The sequence below is a fragment of the Euleptes europaea genome, chromosome 3 (assembly GCF_029931775.1).
Source record: "Euleptes europaea isolate rEulEur1 chromosome 3, rEulEur1.hap1, whole genome shotgun sequence".
Classification (NCBI taxonomy): Eukaryota; Metazoa; Chordata; class Lepidosauria; order Squamata; family Sphaerodactylidae; genus Euleptes; species Euleptes europaea.
In genome coordinates, this window is record NC_079314.1 from 32,425,839 (window position 1) to 32,451,024 (window position 25,186).

The window sequence follows — 25,186 nt, forward strand, 5'->3', positions numbered from 1 at the left end:
GAAAATATTAAATGTAAGGATGTGTCCCTGGCAATCATGATCAAGTCAGTTCATGCCATAGTATTCTCCATTACTATGTATGGGTGTGAAAGTTGGACAACGAAGAAAGCTGACAGGAATAAATTTGAATCAAATTGAAATGTGGTGTTGGAGAAGAGTTTTAAAAATACCGTGGACTGCAAAAAAAGACAAATCAGTGGGTTCTAGATCAAATCAAGCATGAACTCTACCTAGAAGCTAAAATGACTAAACTGAGGCTGTCATACTTTAGGGACATGAGAACACTAGAAAAGATGAAAATGCTAGGAAATTTGGAAGATGTCAGGAAAAGAGGAAGACCCGACATGAGATGAATTGACTCAATGAAGGAAGTCAGGGCCCTCTGTTTGCAAGACCTGAGAAAGGCTGTTAAAGATGCGTTGTTTTGGAGAACATTAATTCATAGTGTCGCCATAAGTCGGAAAGGACTTGAAAGCACTTAACAAACACAATCCACTTTGAGTTCCAATCAGAAAGACTATAAAGGAAGTAAACAAAATAAGAATGTTGCCAGGCATGTATTCTATCCCTCCTGTCAGCTTCATCAGGCGCCCACGAGTACCAAGTTTTCTCTCCGTTTCGTCAAACCATGAATAATTGTATAAATCTATATGATGCCCGCCCCCTGCCTTTGGCATACAAAGGACGAGAGCACCCACTGCAGGCGCTTAGAAAGTTTTATTTCGCCCTAGTGTGGAGCGGAGTAATTTCTTCCATTTTACAGAGAGGGGCCTGAACCAGCGACCGGCCCCCAAAGGAGCTCTTGCAGGACCCCTGGCGCTTTTGGTCACAAAGCCTTTTCAGAATGGTGGTGGGATACTCACTCAAGGTGGGTGGTGGGTATTTGGGCACTGTTTATTCAATAATATTATAAAAGAAGATGTAAAACTGTAATACAAGTGTTTTTTTTGTATTTTTGTTTTGTTTTTTAGTTATTTATTTGTGATTTATAATTTGTTGTTTTTATTTTTTTTACTTTATAATTTAAAAAAAAAAACAAAGCCTTTCCAGAATGGTTCCACGTTCTCCCCAACCTGCCCAACCAGGAGGGAAATGGCGATCCCCAGAGAAGCTTCAGCCCGCGACTGCCCTCCTTCCTCATCAAGGGGCGGGAAGGCGCATGGGCACTTTGCCCCTTGAGGCCGCCAGCTCGACTCCGCCCCGCTCCCTTCGTCGAGAACTCGCAATTGGCCAGGGAGGCCTCGGCAGCTGCTCCGTGATTGGTTGGCGTTGGCGCGAACCATCTCGCGCAGTTGCTGAGAGGTGAATTTCCGAGGGGCGAAAAAAGGACTCGGGAAACAATAGAGCGGCGTCGGTCGGTTAGGCGCGGGAGTCCAGGGAGGCGAAAGAGCGGTTGACGGGACGACTCCTGAGGTAAAAAAACAAAGAACCCGGGATTCAGCCGTAACGTCGGCAGCGTTTTATCGCCTACGCGGCGGAAGACAGTCCCTATCATGGCGGATAAAGAAGGTAAGCGAAGTGAGTGGCGCGGGGGCGAGGCTGCGCTAGGCCTCGCTCCTCCTCCCCCCACCCTGCGCGCGGGCCCTGGCGGGTAACGTCTCGCCCAATGACCACAGCCTGTTCCTTGGCCCCGCCTCCCGTTGCTCGGAACCGCCCAATCAGATGCGTCCGTTGCCCCCGCCCGTACGCAGCTCTTCTTCTCGCCTCCATCGGAGCCCTCGGAGGTTGTGGCCGTCATGAGGTGGGGAGGGCTGCCGGGCCGCTCAGGTGGGCGACGGCGGAGCCGTTCCTTTTGTTTTCCTGGCTCTGCCAACAATTTGGTGCTTAATTTTGCAGGGGAAGAAGGGGGGGGTGAGGGAGCAAGAGGGTTGCTTCACCTGATGAATTACTCGGCCCGATCTGCTGCTAAAATCGCAGGCACGAACACGTGCGGGGCTTTATTTGCAGAATCGTGCCCTTTCAGTGGCACGCTTTTTGAGCGGTTTGTTTGTTTGTCTGATTGTTTTCTTGTAGTCCGCGGTTTGCTACAGTGTGAATTGGTGCAGTCGATAGGATGAGACGTCTCGTAGGAAATGTGATAGGGCTAGGGTTACAGAAGTCTGAAGCAGAGCATAAAGTGTTAGACACGGTACGCACCCTGCCATCTTAATCATACTTGGCATTTAAGTACTACTAGTAGTGAACTCTGAGGTGTAGTGCAACAACTGTGAAAGGTAGGCCAGTGATGTAGCCAGGGGGCTGCACTTTTGAGTTCTGGGCTACAATCCTTCTCTGGTCAGTTTTACTCATCCCTGCACTGTAGCCAAGGTAACTGAGAGCCAGATGTTTTAAGCTGGCCACGTAGTTCTTAGCTGAGCGGTTAGCCAGAAACCAAGGCCTCATAGATGGAAGATTTGCTAGCATGTGACACCAGCACAGGCCTTCCTTGTTGCAACATGATTATAAAAATAAAGTATGTAACTCAGATTACCTGTGGGGGAAAAACCTGTTCTTCTGCATCCAGTTTGAAGGAAAGTGCATGTGGAATTCCATGCCTGCCTTTATAGAGAGTATGATGCAGCTGTCAAACTAGGTACTATTGGCCTAGTACAAATAACTTCCTGTGTTCTGAAGGGAAAATGTAGTATTTTACCTTTTGTCTAGCTACAATTGGGTAGTGCTAAATTGGCTCTCATGTTGTGCTCCTTAGCTGGGGCTCCTTACATCTTTTTTTTTTTTATAATAATTTTATTGGTTTTTATAATACAAATTTTCCATGATAGTAAACAACAATAAAAGCAATATGAAATTCAAAATTCTAACTCTATGTTGTTATGGTTTCTTGAATTCATAACAAAAAAACAAAGGAAAATTTATGACTTCCCCATCATCTCTCTCCGCCTCAATAAAGTATTCATCCCATCGTAATTGGTCTGATCTTAACTATTCTGGGGCTCCTTACATCTTATGAGGGAGCTGTGATGATTCATAGCAACATATTTTGAGGGATAGGAAAACTTATAAACAACTAGTCTGAATCGTCATGTATCCCCAAATGGTAAATATTTTATGCTGTATGAAAAGTGACTTCTGTTCGTAGGAGAGTTATGCGTTTCAGGCTCATTTGTGTTAAATCTATGCATTCTTGTGCAATTGCTAGCTGCCTTTGATGATGCAGTGGAAGAACGAGTGATCAATGAAGAATATAAAATATGGAAAAAGAATACTCCTTTCCTCTATGATCTTGTAATGACCCATGCTTTGGAGTGGCCCAGTTTGACTGCTCAGTGGCTTCCTGATGTAACCAGGTAATTCTCACTCAGTTTGTCTCATTTTGAGGTGTAAAATTTGTCATAACTGTTAGTATTTTCTATTGCTTTTTATTTTTTAGCAGGTTAACAACTCTGTCAAATGATGCTTTTAATATGAGCTGTCTTTAGCATCTTGGAAAGGCTGGATATACAATATCTTAACTAGATTCAGTAATGATAGGGCAGGTTATGGTAGGAATATATTCTGCGCTTCAAATCCCTGCCCTCTTCAGTCCTCAAGTATGTTAGGGTTACATCTGTGTTAAAGTTGTTTTGCTTGCCCTTCCCCTCTATGGGAAAAAAAGTATTGTTAGAAGGAATTATATTGGCCTTCAAATCTGAAATTTCAAGGGTGGAAGTATAGGGACCTTTTTAATTTGCATGAATGATGGGACCAGGGACCGTAATTAATCAGTCAAAGCTTAACAAACCCACACCTTCTCCTTGATTTTTTATGGCATTGCAGACCTGAAGGAAAAGACTTCAGTATTCATCGGCTAGTTCTTGGGACTCATACCTCTGATGAACAAAACCATCTTGTGATAGCCAGTGTGCAACTCCCTAATGATGATGCGCAGTTTGATGCCTCCCATTACGATAGTGAGAAAGGAGGTAAGTGAACAAAATGGGGGAAATTTTAGGTGTCCACTTCAAATTTTTGTGGCAGTATTTCCCTTATTGGTGAATTAATAAGCTGTAGATTTCAAAGCAAGCTGTTACTGTTAAGCTGGGGAAAATCTGAATGGAAAAATGGGCTGCTGAGTTTTTGTGCTTAATAAATGACTTTTCTGGAACCTTGGACACACTTTATGTTTTGTGTTTCAGAGACAGGGTACTCCTTGTGTTGTATCTTACTGGGACATGGTTTAAACATAATGTTTGTAATTGCATCTCCTGGTTCATTTGCAGTACGCATAATTACTTCTGTTTAATTTAAAAAAACATTTTTTTTTAGCATGCCTAGCTTTGTATCTTTCAAATCAAAAGAAATTTGATCAGGAAAACTCTCTAGTATTTTATTGTCTAGAGATAATTTGAAAAACCAGTGTTTTGTTTTTCCATAGTTAAGTTGTTTCTGTTTTTATCTTACATCCAGTTTCTCCCCCCCTTCAAATCCAGAAGCGTCTGCTGAGATTCTTGCTCTTAAAGTTAGTCTCCTAGTTTAAATTACTCGCGTAGAGTGCATATGATGAATGTCTTTTTTATTTTCAGAGTTTGGGGGCTTTGGCTCTGTTAGTGGTAAAATTGAAATTGAAATAAAGATCAATCATGAAGGAGAAGTGAATAGAGCACGCTACATGCCCCAGAATCCATGCATTATCGCCACAAAGACTCCATCCAGCGATGTTCTTGTGTTTGATTATACCAAGCATCCATCTAAGCCAGGTATTTGCCTTACATTGCCCTTTTCCACATATGTATCCTGTGGATAAAATAGGTTTTATGCAGGGAAGGTACCCTCTGAGTGTGGACTGTTACTTAATATGTCTGTTACGTAAATATCCTTTTTTGTTCAAAGAGTAAAGAATGCTCATTTACTATCACTGATTTTTAGTTTAATTGGTTGGACCCCTGACCAGGATTGTAAATCCTAACCAGTGCTCATCCCAGACAAAGTAACTTATGCCCCATATCCAGAGACTGTTAACAATGTAATCTTCAACTGATTTGTACCCTTCTAAACCCATTGATCTCAGTGGGTTTAGAAGGGTGTAATTCTGTTTAGGATTGCATGTGTAAGAATCTCAGAACTGCTGTAGGCCGAATTAGCACTCGCAGGAGAATATATGCTAGTTAGAATTCATGCTAGATCCTAATGTAGGGTAGCTACTGCTGCCCAGGTTTTTCTACTGCATTCAAACTGGTTGGAAGTTCCTGGGGATTCTGAGTACTCTGGAGTGAAACTGATATAGCTATAGCCGTATACATGCTGTCCTTATTTACATTAAGTGGTTTTCTGAACAGTAACAATTTTCCATTGTGTTATAGAGTAATATGTTTTTAGTAAATGAATTCAAGTTTGTGATTGGCAGGAGCTTGGAGCATGTTGGCAGCAAAGCAAAGAAACTGCTAAACAAAGCTAAGATTTATTTGGGAAAACTGAATATACATTCTAACAGATAAAAATAGTGTAGGCAGCTGAAATCAGTGCCTCTGAACAGCTCATTACTAAGGATAGCTTTGAGCAGTAGTTTAGTTTCCTAAGTAAGGGCAGGTACAGGAGTTGGCAACTTCAGGCCTGAAATGAGAGCTCTCTTTGTATGTTTGTACTCTGTGGTTACCTGCAATTCTGTAATGCTGCACAGATGGATTCATTTCCTAGACTTCTAATGCGTCCTTTTTGCAGATCCTTCTGGTGAGTGCAATCCAGATCTTCGTCTTCGTGGGCATCAGAAAGAAGGCTATGGCCTATCTTGGAACCCAAACCTTAGTGGCCATTTGCTTAGTGCATCTGATGATCATGTGAGTGATATATGCATATGAGCTCTGGATGTTTGCCCAGTAAATTATATTTTCTATCTGAATGGGGTTTTTTTTGTCCTCTCTAAGACTATCTGCTTGTGGGACATAAGTGCTGTTCCCAAGGAAGGGAAAGTGGTGGATGCCAAGACCATTTTTACTGGTCATACAGCTGTGGTGGAAGATGTTTCCTGGCATTTGCTCCATGAATCTCTCTTTGGATCTGTCGCTGATGATCAGAAACTCATGATGTAAGCAAACCAGCTCTATTTTATTCAAACTGAATTAGGCTGATCTTTATTTAAAAAGGGGGTGGCTGAGATGGGTGTTAATAGCCATTACTGTGACTGGTGTGTCCGTCAGTCTATCAGAAGAGTTCTTCTCAACCTGAATGTTCTTATTTGTAGCTGGGACACTCGGTCGAACAATACTTCCAAGCCAAGCCACTCCGTAGATGCTCACACTGCTGAAGTGAACTGCCTGTCTTTCAATCCTTATAGTGAATTCATCTTAGCCACAGGATCAGCTGATAAGGTATTAATCCAGTGCTGACAGAGTATTGCTCAATTCAAGGGGATGAGCTGTTTGTGTGTGGCAAACAGTTGTGATGAGTGCTTTGGGGGTACTTAGGTTGTATACTGAACCAAAAATGTTCTTATTAACACACTCCTGGTTTTCTTGGTCAGACTGTTGCATTGTGGGACCTGAGGAATCTGAAATTGAAGCTGCACTCTTTTGAGTCACACAAAGATGAGATATTTCAGGTAAACTATAGCATAATTTCATGGGATGTATTTCTGATATGTTTGACAAGAAGGCAGCTCTAAGAGGGTGTTAGAACTGGTCATACTATTAAAGATACAGGCTGAAAATTAGGTTTATTTTTATTCAGATACTATCAGAGTAGCTACAAATGATTGTTTTTTTACACACATCTAAAACATTCTTACATTCCTTCAGTGGTAAAAGGAGAGGAGAACAGAGGAAAAACTACTTCATTGATGATATTTATAGGGTATATTCAGTGAATGAAATACTGGCAGTCATGAAGAGAGGGTTAAGATGTGAGAAAAGGTAGAGGTAGAAATAGTTGCCATTCCTATAAGGGTCATTGTATTATCTGCATTTATCATGGTTATGCCATCTGTAAGGCATACATTGAAGGTATCCACGGCCTTTGGAGTAAACAAAATAGCTGTTGGGTTATAAAACATCTAGCATAAACAGTTGCTTCAAGAGGAAGAAAGGCATATTTTAATAGATGTAGGTGCTGTAAGGATACATGCTAGCTGTATTGTGTGTGGGAAACAGTAAAAATAAAAAATTTTGAACCCAAGGGACCATTGAGTTTATATTTCTGTTCAGTAGTTACAACTGATCATAACCCTCTTGTAGAATCATAGAGTTGGAAGGGACCACCAGGGTCACCATGTCCAGCCCCCTGCACAATGCAGGAAATTCCAAACTACCCCCCACACCCCCAGTGACCCATATTCCATGCCCAGAAGTTGCCCAAGGTGCCCTCCCTCTCATGATCTGCCTAAGGTCATAGAATCAGCATTGCTGACAGATGGCCATCTAGCCTTTTCTTAAAAACCTCTAGTGAGGGAGAGTTTACCACCTGCCAAGGAAGCCTCTTCCACTGAGGAACCACTCTGTTAGAAAATGATTCCTAGTGTCTAGATGGAAACTCTTGATTTAATTTCAACCCATTGGTTCTGGTCCGACTTTCTGGAGCAACAGAAAACAACTCGGCACCCTCTATATGACAGCCCTTCAAGTACTTGAAGATGGTTATCATATCCCCTCTCAGTCTTCTCTGCACACTAAACATACCCAGCTCCTTCAACCTTTCCTCATAGGACTTGGTCTCCAGACCCCTCACCATCTTTGTTGCCCTCCTCTGGAAACGTTCCATCTTGTCTACATCTTTCTTAAATTGTGGTGCCCCAAACTGAACACAATACTCTAGGTGAGGTCTAACCAGAGCAGAGCAAAGTGATACCATCACATTGCGTGACCTGGACACTTTACTTCTGTTGACACAGCCCAAAATCGCATTTGCCTTTTTAGCTACCGCATCACACTGCTGATTCATGCTCAGTGTTTGGTCTTCTAAGATCCTTTTTGCACACACTACTACTGAGCATTGCAGAGTATTGAATAGAGCAGTTTTCAAGAAGAGAAAGCCAGCATCAGGGGAGAAAGATGGGAACAGCTGGTTAGCTTCTGTTCAGTTCTTGCTTGATACAAGACAATGAGGTGGCTTAACTTTTTTGTCATTCTGATCTATACAGGTTCAGTGGTCCCCACATAATGAAACTATTTTGGCTTCTAGCGGAACCGATCGCAGACTAAACGTATGGGACTTAAGGTGAGTCTCTTGGTGTAGTGCTGTGTGGATACTGGATTTTGCCAGTGTATTGGCAAAATACACTCCAGTGTATTGTCTTATGTTTCAGTAAAATTGTATTGTTTCAGCAAAATACACTCCAATGTATTGTCTTATGTTTCAGCAAAATTGGGGAAGAACAGTCTCCTGAAGATGCAGAAGATGGTCCACCTGAGCTTTTGGTTTGTTTATTTTTCATTTTGAATTTTTTTTATCCCTCCTTTTCCTGCCTGCTCAAGGTAGCTAGTAAACAAATAGTTTATGTTGCTACTGTTTTTTAATGGTCTTACCACTATTCCCCCTGCATTGGGCTCCAAAACTCTGGGTGATACTGGTCCCTATAAATTGGGTGTGGTGTTTAAGTGAAAGACTGGTAGCTGTGACACCAGGACTGCTAAAAACTTAGAGAAGGAATGAAGGATTGGGTTTCCTTTGCCTTTCAAAGTGCATGTGCACTTTCTTTCCTTAAATGACCCCCCCCCCCCCGTTCTTTTCCACAAGCAGATAGGGTGAACTCCCTGCCCGCCCGCCTTCACTTTTCCCTTTCACTACCAACTTCATCTGATCTCTGTAAGTCCAAGAAACAGGAAGACTCTTCCTGAGTACAGAGTATAAGGAGGCATCCCTGGCCTCCTCCCAGTTCTGTTGGTACCTCTTGGTGCTGTGAATTAGTCAAGACTTGCAGTTGGAGGGGAGAGAGAAAGATGAGTAAATAGGAGTTGTGATCTTGACCAAATTTGCTGATCCTGGACCCAGTGGTTCAAACAAAGGGGATGTGCATTGTAGCAGAGATGATTTTTTTCATTCCAGAATCCACTTTTGGATTTTATTCTTTAAGAAGCTGCTTGTTGATTTTTAGACAGCCTCATTTGAAGATTGGTGCTTCTCACGTTAGCTAGTCACTTTGGTCATCCTGATACTGGCTGCTAAGCCAGTTCAAAGTTTTTGTGGTCCTGCTCTTGATGGATTCTCTTTTTTTCTTTGAGAACTGCATACTTCAGTGACAGTCTCTCCCTCTCTCTTGTTTACAATATCAGTTTATTCATGGTGGTCACACTGCAAAGATATCTGATTTCTCCTGGAATCCCAATGAACCATGGGTAATTTGTTCTGTATCAGAAGACAATATCATGCAAGTCTGGCAAATGGTAAGTACTTGATTGGTTGGCTATTTGAGTGGGAAGTGCCTGTGAAACACTGTGACTTTCTACTCTGTTTTAAGCTCTTGAACACCTGGCTTTTCCAGTTCTTGTCAGCTGGTTGTCATCCTATTGTCCCCCTGCCACAGTTCTAAGGTGTGAGAAGTTATGCTATGTATGTGTTTTCAAAGATATGTAGATTAGGCCAAAGTTAACTCCATGTTGGAATACTGTGCAATTAACATTGCATGTAGTAAGAAGACAGGTTGTTTGCAGTAATAGAAGTACTAGAGTAGAATAATAATTTAATCTTTATCTGACTAATGTGTAAAATTATCAGTTTTGTAGTCATTTTGTGTTAATTAGAATTCTATTCAAGACTGCATTTTGTAGAAATTTCCCTCAGAAGGGGAACTGCTTATTGACCAAATTAACCTACCTTCCTCTCTCTCTTTATAGGCAGAGAACATATATAATGATGAAGACCCTGAAGGAAGTGTGGATCCAGAAGGCCAAGGATCCTAGACATTTGGTCTCTTTCTTTCCTTGCTGTTCTTTTCCCCCCTCCTGTTGTTCTCCCCCTGTCGTCTCCCAGTTTTCCTGAATTGTCAGCACTGGTGCTTGAGAGAGACAGGCACTGCATTCAACAACCCATCTGTAGATAACAGTCCATCAGCTTTACATCTAACCAAGAAAGTGAACAGTTGCTTTTGAAAGTTGAGGGTTTGGTGTGACATGAGTTACTATCACACAGTGGCTCTTTGGTCATTTTCCTCCCCAAATGTTGGTTGAGCTAGTATTTGCACTCTTTTGCCTTTACTACAACATAGATTTTAGGGAGGTGAGCTACTATCAGTGATTGAGGTGCGATTCTGTTGTTCCAGTTAATACCTGAGCTTCCCCCTATCACATCTTGCTTCTTCAGTGCTTTTTTTTATGGGGTATCTCAGGCTGTGGATATGAATATGGTAGATCATATCTGCACATCACTTTGCACTCTTGGGTGTTTTTTTAAACTGTGTTCTAATGTTATATCTTTCCTTTGCTTTCTGTGAAATGTTTTGGTGTTTATCTTGGGGGACCACCAGATCGTTTAAGAAGTTGATTTCATTTGAGTAGTGTACCACAGATGGCATGTCCAGTAACCTGGAAATACACAGTGGTAGCTGCTATGTGTATTAAAAAAATGAACTAACATGTGAATGACATGCTCCTCCCCTTGTGTCATCACCTGTCCTGCAAGGATGAACTGTTCCACCAGCAGCCCATTTAACTCTTCATGACCCCTGCAACTGCTTCAAATGAAATAAATTTTGGTTTTCTATGTAGGATGTGATGTTTCTTTCTTTAACTTTGTTTTCTGGAACCCATCTGAAGTTTAAATGGTGTGGATTCTAATGTGTTACAGTTCTGCTGGTTCAAGGAACAGTCTGGAGCGTTTTGAAATGGGAGTCCTGATACAGGAGGCAGAACGTATTTTGCCTCTGGGATTAAAGATGGAGGGAACTCAAGATTAAAAGTGTAATGAATGATACCAATTCTTCTGTTTTGGTGGGCATTTGAGGGACATATTGATGCTGGCACGTTTAGAGACATTAGCATTACCTCTTGTAAGGACTTCATGTGCCAGAAAAAAAAATGTAGACACTCATTGCCAGCAACTGGCAGCAGAAAGTCTGTTTAAGAGATACTATTCGGATGTTTGTTCCCTGTGCAGGTTTGGGGACCACTCTAGTTCACCAGCTCAGGGTTGATTCCCACAGCTCGTAGTTGGGACTTATTTTTAACCTAGATTGTCTCCCTTGCCCATGAGGTTTCTAGCAAGTCCCCAAAGAATGGTGTGTTATCATCTCTCTGTTACTTTCCAGAATCTTGAAGGCATTCAGTACCCCTAGCAGAGCCAGGCTTCTTGAGTTTCCTCCCCTCCCTAGCCCCATTCTTTGTTGTGGGGAAGAGGAAAGCTTTTGACTGGGTTTGGCCTGCCTGCCCAGTCAGGATTTTTAAATAGTGTGTTCTGTGAGTATTTGGCTTGGTTGCATGTTCAGTATTGGATGGTAGTAGTAGTAGTACAGGTGGCATGTGAAGCCACTGCCCCCACAGTGTTTAAAGTGCCAGGACGCTGTTAAATTTTGCAGGGCCTCTATCTTATGGCCATGGAGTTGCAAGAAAGAAAGGACTGTAGTGTTGCAGGACTGTAGTGTTGCAGGAGCACCTGTCTTCATCCTGAAACTACTACTGAGACAGGTAGTAGAGTAGGGGGAGACATACCTGGTTCAGCTCTGTCAGTAGACTGCTGGTGATGGTGCCTTGAACTTTTGGGGGCAATGAAGGCCTGGTAAATATTTTAGTCACTCTAAAGGTGTTCTTGTATTTAAAAATTTAATTAAGGTTTTATTTCCTTTTCTATAACATATCAAAGTTACAAGCAGATGCCTTAAGGAACTAAATCACTCATTCTCAAATAGTTTTTTATACCAAGGGCCAGTATTGGTACACTTGCTGAAACATTAGCTTTGTACCATCTTCAGAATGTACATAATGCTTATCAATTGACATTCTATCCAGTGCAAAGTACCAAAGTCAGAAGTTCTTTCAAAACTCTTTTCAAGATAATAGAAGATGCAAGCCATCATCTAGAAGTCTTGTGTGTTAGTTGCTATTAGAATTCAGGCCTGCTTCTGTTGTTCTTAGGAATGAGACTGCATTTTTGTGTGTTTATATATAATATACATAAAGTCTGTGGTTGCAAATTTCAGTCTTTGTCTTGGTTTGCTTCTGGCTTGCAGAGTTGTCCATATATTTCTAAGCAGTCTCTGTAAGGATTGAAACTAGGTCAGCAGTTGCTCCAGGAAATAACAATTCATGAGCAAAACCTAGATTTTAAAAGCTCTCTGTTTGGAGAAGAGCTACTTGAAGACAGCTCAGACAACTTCTCTCTGGAAACATGAGAAGGTTGTACTTCAAATATGGTGTTGGATTCTATGGACCAGCTCCACTAATGATGGTGCTCCGATAATGGAACACAATTTACACCAGAGGAGAGCACCGCTGTTAATGGAATCAATCTGCAGGAGCCAACCCATTGTGCTGTGTGATGGTGAAAAAAAATGATATTTAACTAAAAAGGCTTGTATTGTCTAACCACCTAAAGGCTGGACTGTTCTAGACAAAAATGTGCAGATGTGGAGCAGAACATGCAACTTTAACAGTTATAGTCATGAAAAATGCATATGCATGAGGATTTGGGTTGATTACTTACCACACCCAAAAGAGAAATTTATAACTGGAAACCTGCTCTACTTATTTATTGTTGGGCTTTCTGGAGAAGTCATCAAAAATACTCTTCTCAGTGACGCAAGAGCAGTGTTGTTAGACTCTACCCTGAAGTACTCTTGACAACAACGTCTGGCATTGGGAGGTCTGTGTGTTGTGTTAATTGCTAGACAGCTGCCTTCAGTTTATAAAATCAAAAGATGGGAAATATTTTAATAAACCTACTTGTAAATAGATAGCTCCTGATGCAAGCTGGTCTTCAACTCCTCCAATTCTTTGTTCTTGTGCTGCTGAAGTTTCACTCCATTCTTCAACTCCCTCAGCCTTTCTTCCATCTCCTCCACCTGCTCCTGCAGACAGGGAGAAGAGCCAGCAATGAGATCTTCAAACCGGCTAAGGAAGGTAATAGGCTTCTCTGCTTCCTGTTCTTGTGATCAAGGCCAATGTGGCTATGTTATTTTGAATGTTGTGTTTTCCTGTAAAAATGGAAGTTTCATACTGGGAGGAAGACAACCAGAAAAAGAATGGCTCCTTTGCTCCTTGACCAAAATTGGTATGACATGGCACAAAGGAGCTGGGCTAAGAAATGATACATTTGCCACAGACGTGGAATTGTTTGTATTACTTTATTTTTTAATTCTGTTAATTGTGAGAATGTGAAAGCTCATAGGCTGTTGATGTTTCACTCCCTTGACCAAAGGAACTCCTTAACGGTCCTCTTTGGGCTTTGAAAATTTTGTTTCTGGCGAGGCATGGCCCAACCAAATGAAATGTCATATCCAGCCCTCGTAATAAATGAGTTTGATGCCCCTACTCGACACATGAACACATAAAGTTGCCTTATACTGAATCAGACCCTTGGTCCATCCAAGTCAGTATTGTCTACTCAGACTGGCAGTGGCTCTCCAGGGTCTGAGGCAGAGGTCTTTCACATCACCTACTTGCCTAGTCCCTCAACTGGAGATGCAGGGGATTGAACCTGGGACCTTCTGCATGCCAAGCAGATGCTCTACCATCGAGCCACGGCCCTTCCCTCTCTACAGTCTGGAGAGATCCCACACCTTTCATAGACCAGGGTGCAGCAAGTAACATCTACCCCAGACCAGGGCAGTCTAGCTTAATTTTGCAGGAAGGGTGCAGCAGCGGAGGCAGGAGTTACAAGGACTTGGTGAAGGACCCATGGTGAGAAAGGAGATCTAGACTCTGGGTGGAAGCAAGTGGAAATGAGGATGAGTGAACTGGTTTGGCTACAGGAATGACTGCTAACTTCTGGCACTTGCTGTTGTAAATGAGCTAAGCAATTGAAGTGAAACCTCTGCATTTGCGGGGTTGATTTGTCTTTGAGAGCACTGGTAGAAGAGGTCACATCCCCAAAGGGCCAGAAAAAATATGAGAATTTGAAATCCTGGATTCTGCTATCTGCTTTGGATATGTGCTATATACAGCACCGAGCATAACTTTTAGCTCTGTTACAGTGGTTCGGTCTTAATATTCCCAAACATTTGTCAACCTTTGGTCATGTTATACGTTGTATATTATCTGCTCTTTAGAGTTGGAGATTGCAAGTGATTTTGTTTTAGTAATACAAGCATAATGAATCAAAGCCTCAGTCACCATTTGCTAGCTGAGCATGATGGGGCATGGCACGGGAGCTTCTCAGTAGAGGCATCTTGATATCCTTGATGTGCTAAAGAAGAGAGGCTGGGCTCTTTCAAGCCAGGTTGAGAAAATTAAGAGACCTGTGGAAAATCTACTGCAGCAGAAGACTGGCTCAAATATGTTTTTTTGAAACTCAGCACTGTGTGTCTTCTTTGTGTGTTCCTTTCTCCATCATTGGTATGTAGTTTTCAGCTTTTAAAAATTTTCACTAATTGTGAGAGCTTAAAAACCTGCTTTAAAAAAATCTGATGGGCTTGGTTGTAGTTGGCTACAATGGATGAACACCAGTGTGATTTGTGGCAGGTTTGCAATAGTAAACCGGACTCCTCAGAACAAGTTGGAATGCAGTTACTCTAGACCTCGAAACATCAAATAAGCAACTTGGTCTCTCTGAGCCTCTTTGCTTATTAAAAGAACCTAGAATGGCTTGAAAACTTGCATTTTAAAGCTCCTGTGTCACTGTGTATTCAGGCATAAATCATGGTTGGTGCAACAGATTTGTTGCTTACATTTGGTAGACTAACCAGTCTGGGTTAGATGTAAACCCTTATTTGTTTTCTTGCCTCCTCACTGTTCAGCAGGGTGCGTGTTTTAACCCCAAGAACCAAAAAACAGTTCTGCAAACCCAGGTGGTGCCCCACATTTGCAGGAAAATCCTAAAATTGTTAAAGGGGGCAGAGATTCTGATTCTCCCCCCCCCCAAACAAGACTAGTAATGTCTGGCTATGCAAAAAAGAACCATGGAGTTCTTGCTGGCCTGGATCTCACAAGAACATCCTTGCAACCTTTTGGCCACAGTTTGACACACCAAGAAGTCAGGGAGTTGGGAAGTATGAGGGTAGGGAAGATGAGGAAAAGATGGACAGACTGTAGGGGCTGTGAGGGGGGTGGAAAGAACCAAACAAGGAGGAAAAGCACCTCAAAGAGGTGAGGGGGCGGGTGGAACAAAGTGGGAGCTGGAGGAAGATAGAATTGCCCCCCTCTTCTATTATTGGCAGCAGCCAAACAACTGCAAGGGGTGATGTTACTTAACACACTGGCTTGTGACTTCAGACTTCACAGCGAGACACAATTACTACAAACTCTGGTTAACAGGCCTGCAAATCCTCGTTTGGTGCCCCAGATTGTTGGGCCATCCACATTTAGACACTTTCCTTTATTCCATAGGAGCTCCTTGATCCAATGATCTTTAGCAGCTTAATTTTAAATCTAATGTTTGAGGGATATAAGTACTGAAATCTTGCCACTGACAATGTAGCCTTGGGATCCCTGTCACTTAATTAAAAAGGCATTATGTCAGACACAAAGGCATTAGATTTATATGTTAAAAGGGGAGCTATATAACAGGTAATGTTCCTCATAAAAGCGGCATTCCAGAAGGGCATGAGCTAATGAATCAATCAAGCCAGAAAAGCAAGGACAGGTCCAGTCTGGGTATGGTATATTCAAAATTCTGCCTTGCATAACCATAGAGGGGTTAGATGAAAAGGAAAACATGAAGCTGCCTTCTACTGAATCGGACCCTTGGTCCATCAAGGTCAGTACTGTCTACTCAGACCGGCAGCAGCTCTCCAGGGTCTCAGACAGGGGTCTTTCACACCACCTTGCTCAGTCCCTTTAACTGGAGATGCCAGGGATTGAACCTGGGACCTTCTGCATGCCAAGCAGAGGCTCTACAAACTGAGCCATAGCCCCTCCCTTCCAACAACATGTGTTTGCTTCCACGCTTGCGAATGTGTGCGTCACAGGCCTGACACCTTCGAAGGCTGGCAATAATTTCAAGCGCCAAAGGACGGGTAACGGACGCCAGACCCACTCCCAAAAGGTCACGTTAAGGGAGCTTCCGATGCCTCTTCTCAGCCCTCTGCTCCTAGTGGCTCCCAATGGGCCAGGTCGAGAACTGGGATTACCTTGATCAGCAATTTCTCATTCAGCCAACTCACACAAATGTCCGTTCAGGCGGCTCATGGACATAAGTGTACAGAAAGGGAGAGGGAAGCTGCCTGCTAGGGCAGAGGCCAAAAAATGGCAAAAACCAGATCCCTCTTGCCTTAGGAATCCAGAACGGATTCCTCCATCAGAGGTCTCAGAGACTGACCTCTTCAAAGCAAACCACTTTCAATACCTGAAGTATGACCTATTCAAAGCAAACCACGCAAACTGCAGAACCTGTCTGCCTTCCTCCCCTTCCAAAATTCAATGCAAGTGGAAGTACACATGAACACATGAAGCTGCATTCAGTCTAGCTAAACAGAAGGCTCTAGAAAGACGAGGAATTGTCAGATAATATAAGTGGGCAAACTGCATGGTGGTCTTCCCAAAAAACTGAGATGAACAAATGCAGCGCATTTAGGCATCCTGCCAAACCATGAGTTGATCCAACTCCAGCTAGTTGTAATCTCTGGATGTGGCCGTTGTCTGACAATGAAGCTTTCCAGTCTGATATTTCCGTAGCTGATATATGATGCCTAATTTGCAAAGAGTGACCCAGGAGCCTGACAGAGATTCTGTCAAAGCCCATCCTGGGGTGGGTGATAGAAGAAAGGCATGATCCTTGTTCTACATTTTCATACTTCAATATTGCAAGACCTGGGCCTGGCTGGTCTTGAAAATCTGCTGCAGAAGACTGGCTCAAATTAAGCCCTGCTGAGATGCGTGTTTTACATGAGTCTCAGGGTTGCTGGGGGGGTGGGGGAAGGGGAATTCTATTTGGATAAATGCCTGACAGGCTACTCTTTCACAAAGGACCTTTGCCTGCTGGCCTGAACACAAAAATAAGCATCTATTTGTGTAGGTTCCAGGGAGCTAGCTAATCATAGGGCTTAAAGTAAAGCTCAGGGAAAAGGAAAACAGAACAGCTGGGCGAAAACAGTACGCCCATTTCCCCCCCTCGAGTAGGGTATGGAGAATGAAAGAGCCTCCTTGGGGCTCTGAATTGAAGAAGTTAAAGGGAGCAGCTAGTTGGGTGTCTTCTTGCAGCATCTGGTTCCCTTCTGCCCACTTGTGGAAACCTGCCAAATATTCAGCAGTGTGAGAAGGGAGAGGATTTCCTAGAACCTGTCTGTTTGCATGGTAAGGAGAGGGAAGAAAAAGAGACTGAACACCCTGAGATGGGTTTTGTGCCTCCAGGCTCCTGCTACTTGCTCTTATAAGAACTAGTTGAACAGCAAACCATTTGAAATTTTGGCATTTTCTACCAGCCTCTATAAATAACCTCTGTTGAGGGAGGTGACTTTTCCTGATGGATGCCATGGATGGTGGTGGCAGCTGCAAGCGCTGAGAGGCTGGTGATTTGTATGAGTGGAGATTGTTACGCCTGGTGTGGTAAGCTTGTTTGAACCCAAGATGCTGGGCCAGTCACAAGAAGTTCTCATTTCAGAGGAACAGTGCTTTTCAAAATGGTGTCCTAACATACAAATTACTGTTGGGTCAGGCCAAAAGAGACATCTGATTCAATATCTGGTGCCTCTGGAAACACACAAGCAGGGCCGCTCCCTTGTTTCTCCCCGGAGTTGAGAGGCAGATGATGTTTGCCGGAGGAGATAGGCAAGCCACACTCTTGGCTTGTGTTTCAAATGCTTTATACAAAACACTCTTGTTCTTTGGGGCTTTGGACAGAGGCTTGGTTTAGATTGCTCTACTTAACTGGGCACTTCATATTATATGCTGTGTTTTTTTTCCTGGGATTTTTTTGCCCTAAGATTTTCTGATTTCTATTTTGCCATGTTGAATAGTTGGCTGCAGTTGACTTTGAATAGTTGATTTAAACTGTAGAAGAGCAAGGGATAAATTTTAATATAAATCTGTCTAATCTAAACTTGGGGTCATCACCAGTAGTGGGTTCCATGCTAATTATGTGTTTATGTATCTAGTGCGTTTCTATCCCATCCTTTCTGCAGGGAGCTGAGGGCAGGGTGTAGGGTGCTTCCACAGCATTGAATTCTCACAGCAACCCTATGAGGTAGGTTAGGATGAGAGAGCCTGACTGGCCCACGTTCATTCAGTGAGCTTCATGGTTTGGGGGGATTTGATCCTGGATCTCCCAGAACTTAATCTGACACGCCAATCACACTCTACAACACTGAGTCATGGGTAAAAAGTGTTTTAGATAAATCTGTTAATTAGCAGATTTGAGCTCTCTGCTTTACAGAAATACTAGTGTATATCAGTTGTGACTAGTTATGCAAATGTGCATGTATGCGTACACTTGCACAGTGATAAGCAAGCAGCATTGGCAAATGCTACAAGCACACAAAAGCTGCAAATAACTTGGAGCAGTTAAGGGTACCTACGCATTCCCTGGAGCCAAGGGGCTGCTCAGAGTCATGGTCATGTCTCACCCGTCCCCCCACCCCCATACCAAGTCTTCCAGAGGCTAATGCTGAAGTGTTATGGATGAAGTTTGCATTGCTGGGCCCTTTTTACTCCACAGACCTCAGCTTCTTTCTCTTGCATACAGTATGAAGTGAGTTAAGCTTTTTACAATTGATCCCCATCTTAAATATGTGCTTTTCATCAGTTTGTCTGTAGTTTTTAAGTTCAGTATCTTGCTCTCACTGTCTATAAGACCCATATTGTTCTTGCCATTAAAAGCACACACTTAATGCTTTTTTCTTGCAGCAGCGGTGCCTTGGGAGTTCTCTGTCCCCTGAGCTTGATGTGCCCTGTTCTTGTCCCGTGTGTCACAAAGCACACCCTAACACCTTAGAAAGTAGAACACAGAGGAGAATCCTCTTCCTCGCTCTTTCAAAGTGCAGTGTTGTTCTCATGAACACATTCATTTAAATCACCACTCTAGTGCACTTGGGGAAAATGAGATATGGCGCCTAGTCCTCTGCTTTTTTTTTGGAAGTTTGGCCTGATTAAGGCTGACATAGCAATGAGTTGTGACCTCAAAGGCTCCACATATTATTTAAACCACTGTAACCTGTGCAGAGTAGTTACAAGCACGGTGTTTGTATGCTAGAGCTCCATGGCCCTTGTGGATATCGTACTGGTATGCTAAATAAGTGCACAGCTACTTCTATGGTCAGAAGGTCTTGCTGTCGACTCAGCACACCACAGACTGCTTGCTTGATCAACCTGCATGACCTCAGCTGCCAGCCAGTCACTTTCTCTGCCTTTGGAGCTAATGAGGAGGAGGAGGAAGGAGGGAGTAATAGGGGCAGGGCTTGCTTTGATCCCAGATGATGTGTAGATCTAAAGAAACAGGGTGCCTAGAGCTGGGCCTTCTGGCTGTATATATATGTGAAACTTTGGATTGTATAAGAAACAATAAATACCCTCCTCTTTTTAAAGCACAGCTACTCCACGGGGTTTGTAGCACTTTTTAAATGAGATTCTGAGCTCATGCACAGGGAAGCTATTATTGCAGCATCACATTTAAATTGGGCTCAGTTCCTGCTGAATTAAATGAGGCTTATGTCCAATGGCAATTTTAGCCATACTTGGGAGTAAGACCCATTGTAACCAGTGGGGGGGAAATACATTTTGAATGGGAATACAGATCTTTTTCAAAGGTTTAACCAATTTGAATAAAGACTTATTAAAGACTGTGGTAGGTTAACATGCTTAGCGATTTTAGAGAATATTGTAATGTTGCTAGTGATTACTGATTAAGAAATCAAGTACTGATCAAATACATGATACAGTTCAGCTAGGCTGTACAATTCTGGACTGTGTGTAAGGGAACGTTCCCTCACCACCACCTGTGCATACGCTTCATCTGCTGTCAGAAAAAAGGGTCCTAGCCTTCCCTTGGTAGTTAGTTTTTTTTTTTAATATAGAGAGGGCTTGTTAATTTGGGGGAGAAGGCAAAGAGAGACCTATAGTCTACAGGGGCAAAGCCTCACTATGCAGTCCTCATTAAATCTTACAGCTCGGAGATTCTGAATTTTATATGGTAGTGGGAAAGTGCCATCAAGTTACAGTGGACTCAAGGCAAACCCTGTAAGGAGGTGAACCTAGGTTTGCCATTGCCTGCCTTCCTTGGTGGTTTCCCATTCAAGTAGCCAACTCTGTTTAGAATCCAAGATCTGATGAGATCGGGCTAGCTGGGGTCATCCGGGTCGTAGACCTATCATAGACAGAGGCTGCAGTAACCTGCTTGGTAGCTAGCTTGAATAGCAAGTAAACCTAAGTATCATACCCTGAACTGAAGAATTTCTTCATCCTGTTTTTGCTTAATGAGCAGGATCTGTTCCTCCAGGTTCCTGTTTTGCAGCCATAGCTTGCTCACTTCTCCCTGCAGCGGCCGCAGGGTTTCTTTCAATCTGTGGATCTCGCCCTGTATCTTTTGCAAAGCCTTAGCGCTAGCTTCTCTGCGTTCCAAGAGACGCATCAGCTTGGGCTCGTACTGTTCTTCTAGGCTCTGGCGACTCTCTGCCACAAAGTTCTCAAACTGCATGGAAAGTCGCCTGCTCTCCTGGAGATAGCAGCTGTCCCTTCGCCGCCTGGGGACCGTCAGTTGCTGGCTGAACTGTTCCTTCTCTTTCTCACAAGTCTCTCTCAGCTGGGACAGTTCTTCCGAGAGCTGGCTGACCCTGCTTTCCAGTTCTTCCTGGTAGACAGCGCACTGGGCCACGTCGTGTCTCCTGGTTTCCAGCTGATACTGGCATGCCACACATTCCCGGGTCACCCTAAAGAGCTTCCGCTTCACTTGCCGGATTTCGTCCCTCAGGCTGTCCCTTTCGAGCTCTACCTTGGCGTGCAACCTGTAGGCTTCAAGGATTTCTTCGTGGGCTTGCTGGATTTCCTCCAGGGCTGGTTCCCGCAGCAGCATGAGTTCCTGGATAAGGTGGTCCCTCTCCCTCTCCAGTTCTTCGACAGCCTCGATGCACTCCTGGAAGCGCTCCCCGAGTTCCTCGATGCTCATAGCCTGAGGCTCTGTAGCGTACGGCTCCTGGCCTGCTGTGGCCGCCTGCAGCTCCGCTGGGCCACCAATGATCCCCATGTTTTCTGAGAGTGATGCATTGATGGGATCTATGTGCAGCAGCTCAAGAGCATCAGCCCCGTCAAGCTCCACGGGTATATTTGCACCCCCAGCAGCCAGCGCTGAGATTTCTGCATCGTCCAGTTCCAAAAGGGGCTCGGAACCTGCCATTGATTCCCTGAAGCATGGGAAAAGAGAGAGAGATGTGACAGCATCCTGAGTAACAGCTCCTGTTATGGACAGGATCTACATGGCACTGTAATAGAACCTAAAAGGGCACTTCCCCTAAAACATTTTTTAAAACCCTCCCATAGCTGTCGCTTGTCACTACCCTAACTTTATAAGCAGTTAGGGACATCTCGATCCCTTTACTTAAAAGCCGAAATATCTGTTTCCTTGCAGTTAAAACCAAGAAGTGTCGGGGTGGTGATTAGGAAATCGGAATCACCTGGCAAGCATTATAGCAAACACTACTATCAAGATCTTAAGTCACAGAGTTCTCAGGATTGAGGTATGCTTTAAAAAACGGGCCTCAGTTGCATGGAGGGAGACAGGTAGCTGGCTTCTATTGTGAACACTTGAAGCTGCCTTATACTGAATCAGACCCTTAGTCCATCACAGTCAGTATTGTCTAAGACCGGCAGCGGCTCTCCAGGGTCTCAGGCGGAGGTCTTTCACGTCACCTACTTGCCTAGTCGCTTTAACGAGATGCCGGGGATTGAACCTGGAACCTTCTGCATGCCAGGCAGATGCCCTACAAACTGAGCCACAGCCCCTCCCCGAGTTGTGCAGAATGCAGTAGGGAAAGGAAGGAGGGTTTCTCCATGGGAGTTCAGCTGAACCCTGGTGTTGCCCTCTGGGTTCCTGCCCTTTCATAAGGGGAATCTGTCAAGGAGAAAGGGGGAGGCCAAGCTTTTGGGGCTGGAACTGTTAAAGTATCAAATAGGGCAAAGCTTGGGAAAAGCCAATCTGGGTGTGATAAGGTATGACTATGAATGATGTCATATGAGAGATGGGGAACTTCCCCTGAGCACTTGAAATGGGCCCTCTAGGAAAGCAAGGACCAGGAAAGGTAGGACAGGCCTCCTTAGCAACCATGTGCATGGACAGAAAATTCAACCCCAGCTTGCCTAGCCAGCTTTGGCTAGCTCTTAAGAGAAATTCTGGACCTTGGGAAAACATGAAAGACAGCCAGACCATAGCAGTCAGGCCAATGAGGCCATGTCCATTCTTGGCACACTGTAGAATTCTTGCAGTACAAGGCTAGTCTTTAGGGCATTGGATATTGAATGTGCGTAAAATGCCATCAGTCACAGCTTACTTATGGCAACCCAGTAGGGTTTTCAAGGCAAGAGACTTATCGGAGGTGGTTTGCCGTTGACTTTCCTGTGCATAGCAACTCTGGTATTCCCTGGTGGTCTCCAATCCAAGTAATAGCCAGGACCAACCCTGCTTAGCTTCTGAGATCTGACAAGACCAGGCTAACCTGGGCCATCCAGGTCAGGGTGGATATTGAATACTTCTCTATGAGAGATTCAGGCACTGCTAATGGAGAGTAGGTAGGTAGAACAAATGGAAGTGCTTATAAATTGCCGTGCAATTCCTACATATCCGACTCTTCCAAACAGGTCTCTTGAGAATTACAATGGATCTGCTCCTTAGGTGAGAGTCTTGCTGAAAACGTGCCCTCTAAATGTTCCATCTATTAAATGCAATAAGAGTACATACACTCTCATACATTAATTACGACAGCCCTGCAAAGTCAGTCATTATTAGGAATCCCATTATTACTGCAAATGGGGATCTGAGGTTGAAATAAAGTAGTCTGTGTAAAGTCATGTAGCGAGGACTGAAGAGAGAGGTGAACTTAGTGACATTGTGGTTCAGTGTGGAGCTACTGTTGTGCCTCAAATCCACAAATCTCCACTGCGACTGGAGGTAGTCTACCTGCAGAAATCTATTTTGCTTAATATTTATGTACTTTCCTCTCCTTCCATTGGAGGGAAGTAATTAAATAAGGAGCGTGTTCAGCATGGAATGGACAAGACATTTTGGTGGCAGAGACAGAAATCAAAATCTACATCTATGACCAAAATCTACTGCCATGACTGGCCCTGTGTTTCAGGACAGGGCTGTAGACAGACTTGACCCATGTTTTACTCCTCCTTGGGTACCGGCTATTGAAGGTGTATAATGGCAGGACCATTGAGGGTGGAAGAAGGAACCTAGAGGAAGCACACTGGCCGCCCTAGCTAAAAGAAGTATCAGTGGGGAAATATAATGTCCTGACAGCTGGGAAAATCAAAGTGAGAGTATCTTCCTAGGCTTCTTGTAGGCAGAGGGGGATTGGTGTAATCACTTACCGAAAACAAATGCTTTTTTTAAATTAAAAATGCTGACAAGCCTCTGCTGTCCAAATGAAGAGGTGTGCACATTACACAAGATGGCTGAAGGATGGACTGAGATTTGTGTCACGGCACAAAGGGGCCGTGGTTTCCAAAGGAATGGCCGGGAGCTATCCTTGTGAGCCGCAGCTGTTTGCAGAAGGGATGGTTGGTTGGCATCGCAATGCTTGAATCGCACCATGTGCTAGTTGAAGGGCTAGGCTCCTATGGGGGGGGGAGTGACTGGGAAACTCGAAAAGAGTCGCTGTGTCGGGGTTAGAACCAGCTGCAGTGGAAGGGGGGTTGCAACCGCACCCAGTTGGTCAGCAGCCATAGCCGCATCTCCTTTCGCCGCTAGTGGCCCCTGGCGGAAGAACCACACCCTTCCTATCACGGCTCAGGGAGAAAGAGCTCCAGGAAAGGTGAGGGGGGTTGCGAGTAGTATTCAGGGTGGTCGCGATGGATAAACATAACCCCCCCCCCTTGGGTTTTCAATCCATGGAAAAGCGTTCCTGCGCGCACCCTACTGCAATGAATGGCTGGTTGCAATTGCAATGATCCTTGCGCAGGAGAACTTCCCCGGGACTGTCGTATTCCTCTTACTGGCGGCGGGGGAGGGGGGGAGGAGGATTTGGCCTTTGTGCTTCCAGCCATCCAGTCGTCTCGCCTAACCGAGCCCATTTACACACGGGAGGTTTTGCTTTGGATTTGCCGCTTTCTAGTTGCCACGTTTCCCCCCATCCGCATCCTCAGAACTCTGCCTGGGGGGGGGGGTTTCTTTTGGAGTTTGGAGCATCCGGGTGGGGAAAGCGCAGAGCAGCCAAACCTCCCGTGCATCAGCGGCTAGAGATCCCCGATAATTCGCCCCTGTAACCAAATAAGGCGCTCTCGCCCCCCTCCCCAAAGGAAGGCTCCTGGCCGCCGTTGGCCAGCTCAAGCTTGGGAAGGGGGGGACCAGCCCGAGCGCGCATTCTCCGCCGCCTGGGGACCGCCGCCCACCGGCAGATTTCCTGCGCTCCGCAGCACGCGGTCGGGAGGCGGCGCCCCCCCCCCGGGGTGCGCCCCCTCCCACCGGTTCCATGCTGCACCGTCCGCCTTACCTTCGGGGTGGGGGGGGCTGGCCTGGGCTGCGGCGTGGCGCGGGGCTGCCGCGGATGGCTATTAATACGCCCGGTCCGAAAGCGGAGCCCCCCTGCGGCCCCCCGCCTCGGCCTGCGGGGACCAGCTGCACAGCCGGTGGAAGGGGCTGACACCGGATCCCTCCCTCGGGGAGGGACGGAGGGGAGAAGGGGGCGTGGGGAGAGGCAGGGCGCGCGGGCCGGCTCTTGCTCCCGCCTGGCACCGGCAGCTTCGCCCTGCAGCCCGGCCCCCTTGCTGGGTTCCGTGCCCGTGAAGCCGTGGGGATGCTCCCGCCCCCCTGGCGGCGGCAGCCCCAGACTTCGGAGGCAGGCTGGATCCCTCTTTGGCCTGGGACGCCCACGGGGCTGCCGGCGTGCCCACGTGCCTTTCAACGGGCATGGCGAAGGGGGAGAGCCGCTTGCTCGGCCCTCGATCGGGGAGCCAAAGGGATCTGCTCTGGCCCCTGCCCCAGGAGCTTACTGGCTGCCCTGGTGGGAAAGGGAGAAGCAAGCGGCGCAATCACTGGGGACAGGAGGGAG

The 25,186-nt window shown here is 45.0% G+C and overlaps 2 protein-coding genes across 3 annotated transcripts; one reads left to right on the forward strand and one right to left on the reverse strand.

Moving 5' to 3' along the window:
* The first annotated feature begins 1,424 nt into the window (after positions 1 to 1,424).
* On the forward strand, positions 1,425 to 10,446 carry RBBP4 (RB binding protein 4, chromatin remodeling factor). 2 transcript variants are annotated; one of them, XM_056845983.1, is made up of 12 exons: positions 1,425 to 1,509; positions 3,140 to 3,287; positions 3,757 to 3,902; positions 4,503 to 4,676; positions 5,638 to 5,753; positions 5,841 to 6,001; positions 6,158 to 6,284; positions 6,437 to 6,514; positions 8,048 to 8,124; positions 8,267 to 8,324; positions 9,180 to 9,290; positions 9,741 to 10,446. In XM_056845983.1, the coding sequence occupies exons 1-12, from the start codon at positions 1,494 to 1,496 to the stop codon at positions 9,804 to 9,806; spliced, it is 1,278 nt and encodes a 425-aa protein (XP_056701961.1). In that variant the 5' UTR covers positions 1,425 to 1,493; the 3' UTR covers positions 9,807 to 10,446. The 2 variants fall into 2 exon arrangements, with proteins under 2 accessions (XP_056701961.1, XP_056701960.1); XM_056845982.1 differs by lacking the exon at positions 1,425 to 1,509 and adding an exon at positions 1,693 to 1,767.
* Positions 10,447 to 12,005: 1,559 nt separating this feature from the next.
* On the reverse strand, positions 12,006 to 21,315 carry SYNC (syncoilin, intermediate filament protein). The gene is made up of 3 exons (XM_056845984.1): positions 20,362 to 21,315; positions 12,780 to 12,904; positions 12,006 to 12,094 (listed from the first exon to the last, which is right to left on the reverse strand). The coding sequence occupies exons 1-3, from the start codon at positions 21,313 to 21,315 to the stop codon at positions 12,034 to 12,036; spliced, it is 1,140 nt and encodes a 379-aa protein (XP_056701962.1). The 3' UTR covers positions 12,006 to 12,033.
* Between the last annotated feature and the right edge of the window lie 3,871 nt (positions 21,316 to 25,186).